This window comes from Caretta caretta, chromosome 10, assembly GCF_965140235.1.
Source record: "Caretta caretta isolate rCarCar2 chromosome 10, rCarCar1.hap1, whole genome shotgun sequence".
NCBI classification, from domain to species: domain Eukaryota; kingdom Metazoa; phylum Chordata; order Testudines; family Cheloniidae; genus Caretta; species Caretta caretta.
The window spans coordinates 29,852,567-29,862,839 of record NC_134215.1 but is presented as its reverse complement, the minus strand read 5'-3'; the positions used below and the strand labels follow the sequence as shown (position 1 = coordinate 29,862,839).

The 10,273-nt window shown below is 40.8% G+C and overlaps 1 protein-coding gene across 19 annotated transcripts in view; it reads left to right on the top strand.

The window, feature by feature from the left end:
* The first annotated feature begins 273 nt into the window (after positions 1-273).
* Positions 274-10,273, top strand: part of RBFOX1 (RNA binding fox-1 homolog 1) — a 2,443,894-nt gene continuing 2,433,894 nt past the window's right edge. For all 19 annotated transcript variants that reach the window (XM_048868136.2, XM_048868129.2, XM_048868132.2 and 16 more), the window contains exon 1: positions 274-600. In XM_048868136.2, the coding sequence (XP_048724093.2) occupies positions 379-600 (222 nt within the window). In that variant the 5' untranslated portion in view covers positions 274-378. The remainder of the gene's footprint in view (positions 601-10,273) is intronic.

Genomic DNA, 10,273 nt, shown 5'->3' with positions numbered 1-10,273 from the left:
TGTGCTTTAAGGAAAGTTAATTTCTTTAGAGCAGGGCAAGCATAAGTACAAGGATTTTGGCAAAGTGAGCAGCAGGAGAAATGTGCATGCAACCAACGTAGGGAAGGTTATTGCTTTTTATTAGGGAGATGGAGGAATAGAGAAGCTTGTGTGCAGTATGCTGTTGAAATGGATATTCTGTGGGAATAGTGCTGGCCAGTAACCAGCAGAGGGCGGTAGAGAAATAGAAGTGGTGTGTGTAAATCCTATAAAGGCTTTTGAAACCCTAGTTAAATGTTGAAAAGAAGAGCGAGAGCGCATCACAGAGCTCTCAGAAGCCACAGCTCCTCCAGAGAGGCAGCTTCAGCAGGCCAAATAAAGTGCTCAGCATTTTAAAAAATGTCTAATCCGTCTGGCAGCCCAGAGGATGTGGTGAAGCAGCGAGGCAGAGATGGCAAGATGAGAAGGGAGGACCTGGATGATTCCCAACCCGAGGGGAAGAGGTTGAAGCTGGGGAATGAAGGAAGAAACAGTGGGAAGGACGGAGCAGTAGCAGAAGAAATCATGCCGTGTTTGGGGAGAGAAGATCCTGCGCCCCAAGCAGGTGGTGAAGGCAAAAGTGTAAGTGAGGTTGTTTTCCTAGCTCTGAGCTGGAAAGGGGCTGGGGGAGTTGTGAGGCTGCCTTAGCCAACTTCAGGGTGACAGATAATTTCAACTGGGTATCAAGTAGTGTAGGTGGAACCTGACGGAGCATCCCATCTCCCTGACAGTGGAAGACAGTAACTATTTAATATCTTGGCTAGATTCCTTTAGGTGCCAGAGTTTGTACTTTAGTCTCGATTTAGCATATTTGACAGATTATTTTTGTAAAGGATATTCTCTGCTAACACCTGCTGTCAGCTTCTTATTACCCGTTAGGGCTGGGGAAGGGAGGGTCTTTGGATTGACTTGGGCATCTCAAGTTATCAGTCCAGGCACTTATGTTATCTGTAGTCATTTTGGGGAATGTTGTTTTACAGCTGGGGGTGGAAAAGGAACCTCAAGGGGCATACGGTAGTTTAAGTGACAGTACCACATTGAGAATTCGTCAGGGTGAAAAAATTCATGTCGAGGCTTTGCACAAAAACTGCAGTTAGAAAATCCCATCTTGTTAGATCTGCCCATTATCAGATCTTTATATGAATCTAAGTTTTTCAGTGTTGTCCTACTGGCTATTTAGTTCAGCTGCTGTGCTTGACAGCAGGTGTTTGAGACATAGCATAAAATGTATGCATAAAAGGACAGATGGCTTCCCAACCAGCTTAGGCTTTTCCTCCTGTGATCAAGTCAGGCAAAGGTTTTTCGGAGGGAGGGGAAGGGTTGCATACATTGTACCTGCTTCCCTTGTGAAGGTGTTTCCTATTTGAGTCACTGTCACAATTGGGAGTCCAGGGCTGCTAGAGTTGGCTTGATGGAAGTTTGTTGTGTTGTTTTCATTTGAAGTGTTCTCTCCCTACTAGTGTGTTCCTTTCTGGCATTGACTTCCTGAATTAAGGTGCTCTTCCCCATCAAAAAAGGAATCAGTTGACTGCTCCTCACTTCAGTGTGATTTACAATCTCACTAATTTTGAAGGCAGAGTAGCTGGCCTGATTGATCCTGGTGGAGGTCTATTTCTCGAAATGCAAGAGTTTATCATATACAACTGATTTTCAAAATCTAGCTACATGTGCATAATATCAGATTATACAGGTGAGATTTTCCTTATTTTATCAGGTTGTGCAACTGCACTTATGATGCATCATGTATAAGATTGTGTACTGTAATTACAGAGCATCATAAAAGCATTGTATGCTTAATGTGTTGCCAAACTGTGTATTTCTGTAGTAATTTTGGTAACTAACTGAAGATGTGTAACATACTGAGATCAGTAAATTATCCAAACTAGACAAAATCCGTGATACTCTTGGAGAAACAGACAAAAAACATGGGAGGGTTATTATGAGCACATCATGTTATAGGATAACATTAGCTGAAACCTCACTAGAGTACAGCCCCTTCTGATATGTATTTCTTGCTAATGCTACCTGTTTGCTTAGAAAATTAACACAGAAAAAATTTTCTTTAAAGGTCCTCTCTTTCCCTTTTTATGGCTGAACATAAACAACCAAAACAAAATGAGAAGCTTACTTTTCCCTTGAGTTTGAGTATCTTCTTTTCCTTTCTGATAATTTAAAGAGGAAACTGAGCTTGGTGCTGAGTACAGGTGAAATTAATTTAATTTAGGTAATGAGCTTACTCAAATAAACAATCTTTTTGAGCCTTTAAACAACCAGGGATAAATGTATGTGTGCTTTTAAACTGAAGTTGATTGAGACTTTATCTTCATGTTTAGGTAGCACTGGATTCTAATCCTACACAGGATTCTCTCATTTGTGCCTGCTTTCTTCTTGTATAATGTAGGACCCAGTTCTGAAGGCACTTAATGTTGCTGTGCTCAATGTTGCAACACCTAACTGATTTAGGAGCCTAAATCCATCGACTTACAATAGGATTTTGGCTTGTCTAAATTCCTCTTGAAAATATTGAAGCCCCTAAATCAGTTAGGTATTGCAATGCTGAGTGCAGCAATACTTATACAAAAGCTGGGCTGTAATACCCAGCACCATGCTTGCTACTACTGTGTATAGATCCATTGGGTAAAATTTTCAAAAGTGAGTTGTGCAGTGTTGTAGCCATCATTCTGTTGGTCCCAGGATATTAGAGAGACAAGGGCGGGTGAGGTCATATCTTATCTGAATCGACTTCTGTTAACAGAAGTCAGTCTAATAAAATATGACTTCACCCACCGTGTTTCTCAAAAGTGACTTAACAGCCTAAGACTTAATTAAAGTCAATGGGACTTGGGAGCCTATGTGACTAAATGACTGTTAAAAATGGGGCTTAGTCTCCTAAGTCACTTAGGGCTAGATTTGTAAAGGTAGAGAAGTGCCTGACTCTCACAAATCTGGCCCATAAGCATTTTTGTAAACTTAACCTGTTGCTAGGAAAGTAAACACTATGCTTGCTCACAAGTATTGCTAGGATTGGGCTCATACACAGGAAGAAGTCTTGACTCCTATTTCCTGCTTTGTTATTCCTATAAGCTTCATGTAAATGAATAGCCTTCTGATGCATTTTGTATGAAGCATCCTACAGAATATAATAGAACCTGTGTGTCTCTGCTCCAGGGCTGTATTCCACCCATCTTTTCCAGAAGGGTATGTTAAAAATACTAAAGAAACAAATTAGTGTGATGATTGGTGATTGCTCCACACCTGTTTCTTTTTCAAAGCCATTTCCTCACTAATTACATTTTGGGCCTGATTCAAAACCCACTGATATCTATGGGAGCCTTGCCATTGATTTCAGTAGGCTTTGGATCAGGGCATCGTGCTTCATTTTGATTCAAAAAGTTCTACTACGTTTCTTTCTCCTGTCCATTTTATTTATAAGCAGGCTGCCGGGATTTGTGCCGTTAAAAGCAAATTGCACTGATGCAGCAGGGAACATGTTACACTCCCTTATCAACAGAACCTCCTTTTATTTTTATATTTTAACTTGTCCAACAATTACTGCAAGTGACTCTGATGTTCTTAGTTGTTTGTCATTTTTGCAGAGAACAAGCCATGGGAAAAGACGGACTCCATCCCCTTAGGACGTATTGGAATGACTTCAGTTCAGTGTTTAGAAGAGGCTTTAATAGGCTTAGCAATATGGGTAATCAATGCCTGCACTGGAAGAACATTCCCTAATAGTCCATAATGACTTCTATTTTAAAGAAGTACATTAAAAAAATTATAGTCTTTGACTCTTTATTGGACGGGTAGTAAAAAATCAGCACAATAAGGGTGCAATTTCTTTATACTTATTTCATTATTATTTGTCTGACTCAGCAGCCATTCTTTGGATTTAGAAGAAAAGATGACCTGGTCATCAAATCTAGCTCATTGTTTCCCTTGGTATGAAATCCTGTATTATGGAAGACTGCAGAGACCACCTGTATTTTATGCTTGTGAAATGGTGGATAATGCTTGAGGGTATTTATTTGGCATTGTATGTTGAGCCACCGCTATTCAGAACTATGAGTTGGTTGCAGATGGGCAGTTTTGCTATTAGCTCTGTTGGATAAAGTTGTTATGTGTTTACCATTAAGATAAAGCCTACATTTGGCAGTGGGTACCACATGGTGATATCTGGAATTATTCTTTCCCCCCTTTTATTGGGAATAGGAATTATTTTGTGGTGGTAATTTTGGCTTGTTATCAGGATCCACTAGACTTTCTTTTTCTTCTGTTCTCATTTTATTTGCTTGTAATTTCTTCATAATGAACAAATTGAATAATCCCAATGGATTGTGACAAAAGTCTTTAAAGAGGCTTGATAGCACTGTACAAATCTGTTCAAAGGTCTTGGAGTAAGTTCATCTCTACTGTAATAGCATGGCCTGCAATGGAATTGCAGTAAGTGTAACATCCTGAAGTTATTTTGATTACATACATCATGCATGTTTTCCTACAGGTTTGTCTCTACCTTGTCATTGTTGAATGGTTGCACGCAGAGTTAGGCAAGTCATACACAGTATGCATCCGATGAAGTGAGCTGTAGCTCACGAAAGCTCATGCTCAAATAAATTGGTTAGTCTCTAAGGTGCCACAAGTACTCCTTTTCTTTTTACAGTAAACAATCTATCAGATGAATGTAGCAGCCCTTTGTTCTGTTAGGGTGAAATTAATCACTGTGCAAAAAGTGAGCGCAAAGACTGAGCAGCCCAAGGACCTGCGTGGGACTTAGGTGGTGTACTGCCTGGTGGATTTCTCCCTCATTGTGTTAGCTGCAAGGAGATCTGTTTTGTATGAACTGATTTATTATTTGAAATCATCCATCTTTGATTAGTGACTAAATCTTCACCATGTACCATATGCACCATGATGAGTCACCTACATTGCATTTCTGCTCCTTGACTGAATGACTTACCAACTCAAGATGGCCAAGTGAATACTTCTGGTGGGAATACACATGCAAATACATATTCCCACAAGTATTTACAACACTTCTTCTCGTTGCAAACAAAAATTTGCTCATCCAGTTGCTTGCAGAAAGTGGACCAAATGTGACATTAATAAGTCAAAGCAAATTCATGGGTTTTAGTCCAACAAATACTTTGTTACAATAAGTTATTGTAGTGTTCACCCAGCTACAACTGTGGCTCAGATACTTTCTCATTTACAGGGTCACAAGTGCAAGAGTGCAAATGAAAGCTCCCAAGTGCTGGAATTTCCACAACTTCTATATTTTTCCAGATATTGTCAGATACTTACCACATAGCTCTTTTTATCTTCCCGTCCACCCTGCCCAAGACAGTGCTGAGGTGTTGGTGGGGGAGTGGTGCACCTGTTTGCATATAGCATCCCTATCCAAACAGAATCCTTTCTGAGGAAAAATGTTCAACTTTTTCATTCGTGATTCACCTTTTTGCTGATGTCACCATTTCCAGATCCTGCCTAGATATGCCAAAAACACCAGCCAAAAGAGACTATTTTTCGGCATTTCTAGTCTGAGAAGGAATCTCAAGAAAGCCTGTTCCTCAATATTTTCAGCCTGGTTTTGCCAGAGGTTCAGATAGCTTGACCAAGAATCCCAACTTCCGCGTGGTTAGTTAAACTGAACCTTTTGAAGATTTCTGAGTGGTAATCTTCTATCCTCTTTCTAAGGCATTTTGTTCCCCTGCTAAACACCTACTTTATAACCACGTAAACATAACAGTAAGTACACTCCTCACATCTTTTCTATAACACTTGGACCAGGCCCCTGCAATCTGAACTTAAAACTGACTTGTTAACCCCCTTCTAAAACTACTTAGACAAAGTTATTCTAAACTTTCCAAAAATGAGAAGTGAGAGTACGGTGACTGACTCAGCTCTGAGCAAGGAAAGATACTCTGGCTGGATCCTCCACTGACTTCAATGGAGCAAGGACAATTAAGACCAGCTGAGGATCTGCCTCTCTTCCTACCAGGCTCATATTTGATTCTAGCAGTTGCAAAGGAGGGACACATGATCTGATGCCTTTTAGGAACTGTGTAGCTGGGGATGTCACAGCCTTATCCCTTGGCCCCTAGACAAAAGCATCTTGATGCCATCTCTAATTGCATGATCACATGCTGGTCCTAGTTTACCACTGTGTTACTTAACAGATACAATGGAGATTCACAGAGCTGCTACATTTTCTTGCTGCATTTTTCATCAATAAATGCCTTTTACATTTACTTTTTTTGGGGTGTGGGGGAGAGGATCATTGGAAAAAATGAAAAACTGAGTTTTTTCATTCTTCATGAACCATGCACACACACACCTGCACATACTCTTTCCCAAGCAATAACTAGCAACATCTGTCTGCCTTTGTCAGTCCAAAACTCCTAGGTGGGTTCACAACCTCTTTTGTCATACATGGGGAGGCTTGCGATGAACTTACTCTGACAGTTATGTTAATTGCAGGCTGTGGTCACATCCACTCTCAGGGGTTTGTGATCAATGCAATCACAAGTACCTCTCAGCAAAACACTATATTCATTTTAAATATATATTTAAATATATATCATTTTAAATATATATTTATTTGTGTACCATAAACTCTACTTACACAACGTACTGCATATTAGAGAAAGAACCAGTTCTCAGCTAATATAAACTTGTCGTACATCTGTAGCGAGTCCATGGAACAGCAACAATTTTACATTGGCTGAATATCTGCCCCTATGGATGTGATCCAAAACCTGTTTTAATCAGTGGGTATCTGTCCTTGGATGTAAGTGAGCTTTGGATCAGGCCCGAAGTGTACAATGCAGACTGGTTGGTAAAGATAATTCACCTCACTTGTCAGCTAAGTTAGCAGTCTCCTTAAATTACAGATCTGTGCTGCAAAATTGAAGTCTCTGACCAGTGGGAGAGGTGGTGTATAGCTAAGCTGTCCCAAGAGGAATTGTTTCTCAGAGTATCACCATTCTTACCCCTTGCTCCCGTGCAGGGGAAGTAACTGATTTAACCCCTCTTTGGGTGTTAGCATACTTCCCCCACCTTCCCCCTCCTGCTGCTTGGTAGGGGAGTTGGTGTAAAGGCTCAGTCCACTTCCTGCCCTCTTCATACCCATTTACTTCAATATCATGTATGCAGACCTTGCTTTCCCTCCCACTTAGGTATAGCCCCAGTCTGGGAGAGTCCTATGCAGTGGGTGGACAAGTGTAGGAGGGCCTTATTCCCATACATGGTTGCATAGGATGTAGCTGAGTGTTACATTTGAAGATAGTTCCTCTTGTCAGTTGCAGCTGAAGGAAGCTGTTTCAAAAGAAACTGTGCTCACTGCATGGGTGCTGACAAAATTATTCGAGAGAAGAGAGCTTGTCATACAAGAAGCCTGTCAGTAGGAGAGGAAGGATGCTTTAGTGGTTACAGTACTAGCCTGGGGCATGGGATATCTGAGTTCAATTCCTGGCTCTGTCACAGACTTCCTGTGTGACCTTAGTCAAATCACTTAGGCTGGCTGTGCTTCAGTTCCCCATCTGTAAAACTGGAGTAACAGCCCTTCCTTACATCCCTGGGGAACAGTGCAGATAACCACCTGAGGTTTTGAGGTGCTCAGATACTATGGTCATTGCAGGGGAGAGGTGGATAAGTATCAAACAGGGGTTCCAAAGCTTTGTCTTGGGCCAGCCGGGTGCACGGCAGCAGAAGGACAAACCCTTTCTTGGATGTTGTATCATTGTATTGCCAGAGCACCTAGAGACCCCAGGCAAGACTGAGGCCCCATTGTGCTAAGTGCTGCACTGACACTTGAGTTGCCAGAGCCCCCCTCACTAGTGCCTCCAGCTCCTGTCGGCCTGAGGACTCTGGGATCAAGCCCTGGATCTAGGGTGACCAGAGGTCCTGATTTCATAGAGACAGTCCTGATATTCGGGGCTTTTTCCTATTACGCACCATCCCCTGTCCTGATTTTTCACACTTCCTGTCTGGTCACCCTACCTGGATCTGACTATGCTATTATAACTATGCAAAAAGCCTTTAGTAGCCTGAGAAATGCATTGATGCCATATAAGTGCCTAAGATAGATCGTAAAGATCTGATGGGCCATTAGACTATGAAAATGGTGTTAGCATAGACAAATGAAATAAACATACAAGATGACAATGTGTATCCCAGATGATAGGAAAAACGAATGATTGTACCTGAGAAATAGTTTGTGGTCCAGTAATTCAAGACTGCTTTATGACATGCATGCAGCAAAGGTCATTTAAGGCTGTACAGTCAATGTTAAACTTTGGCAATTTATGACTTTTGAGTGCCTATCCATACAACTCTGATATGGTGTTAATGCAGCTTTGTCATACAGAATAGGTTTAGTTTAGAAATTGCTATTCAGTTTAGTTATTAGAATATATATTTTTGTAAGTGCCCTGGATTGTGTTTGTGAATATTCTTTTGAGAAGGCATCTCAGCGGCTAGAGAGGGGAAAGGTCTTAATAAATCAGCCAGACCATCTCCTAGCTAATGAAGAATGGTTCCCTATAAGTACATTTTCCTGTATGTTGTCTAGTCTGATTTTAAAAATACCAGAAGACGGGGCTTTCACCACTTCCCTGGGGAGGTTTCTCACAGTCTAATAAATCTTGCTGTCCTATTTTACATTTTGCAGTGCCATTTATTTTGAAGCTAAGGTACAACAGCCAGACAAAAAGAATTTGAAACAACTCAGCTTTTGTGCTAAAATTCTAACAGAAATGTATCCATATTTCTCAAGTCTCTCACCTGCCAGGCAAAACTCAAATAAGCTTACCTCCAACACATTTCCACTCTATCCATACTGGCAGTTACAGGTCAAGGTGATAAGTGTCTGCAAATACCATTCATGGTGAGATCAGAGTGGGGGACAAAAAGACAAACTAGTCCCATTTGCTTAAATTAGAATTCTGTAGGACTGGGAAAAACCTGCTTGTCTTGGTTAGCTAGAAGCGTCACCTGGGCTTGTTTGGTGGACCTCACTGAGACTTAAAAAGCCAGTAGACTTACATATAAGGGCATTTAAAGATAGTGATTTTTTTTTCTCCACAGGCATATTAGAATGTTTTACTTGTTCTGCTCCACTGGCAAAGATAGCTAAGTTTATAAACTTAGCAAGCTTACCTGACTTTGAAATTTACTTTATAAAGGACTATTATGAGCAACCGAGGGGCCCTTTGTAGAGCTTACATGCTCCTCAGCAGAGAACTGCCAGCTTACAAGATATGTTGAATAGATCTATGTCCTTGTTTTAAAAAAAATATTCCTGAAGTTAAATACAGGAACTCGTTACCAGAATGTAACATTAAGGTTGATGTATCAAGTGCACGAGACGGTAACCTCAGAAGTTAAGGTTGCTCCTTGAATATTAACTGGGTCATCATATAGAACAAATTAAAGGACATTGTAGTAATACAAAAGGCTGATGGGAAGGAGAAAGAAGGTTGCCATCTACACCAGACATCTATGAAGTGAAGTCATAGGGAAATGTAAGGACCAGCCAGAAATTTTGAGATGGCCACACAAATTGTAAAGTGTGAAGGTTTCAGATAGGGAACAATACAGGAGATCATCTCTAAAGGTAATGTTCCAGATAGAAGGGAAATAAGCCAAAGAAAATTTTAAGTCCTGAAAAGCACCTTCAGAAACAGCAGCAAAAAATCTATATAAAACAAAGGACAATGCATTGAGAGAAGAGACAAGGGGAAACATATGGATAACATCACCAAAAAAACTGGAATATTTTATCAGCTCAGCAATGTTCTAACTGGCAAGCTTATACCAGTCAGAGGGTCAGTTAAGGATAAACAAACAAGGAAAGACCATAACGGGGGGGGAAAATCCCCAGAGAGAGTAATGGGCATTCTGTCACTTCTATTGTTTGGCATTGCCATTGACTTCATTCTGAGAAAAAGTGTAGACTGATGCATCACAAGGATTGTATGGCATAACAATACACTAGATCTAGATTTTGCTGATGACATATCTCAACCAACCTGCAAGTAAAGATTGAAAGAAGGCACCGTTTATAGTCAGTTATGAGGGGAAAACCCCCGCAAATCTAATGACAACCCCAGCAACTCCCATCTCAAGCATTACATAGAAGGCAAAGGAAGAGAAGAGGTGAGTCAATTGACATACCTTGGCGGTTATGTACAAGCCATTGGGGACGTCCAGAAGGAAACAGTGGAAAAGGGGCAGCTGCACTCACCAGCTTAAACAATAT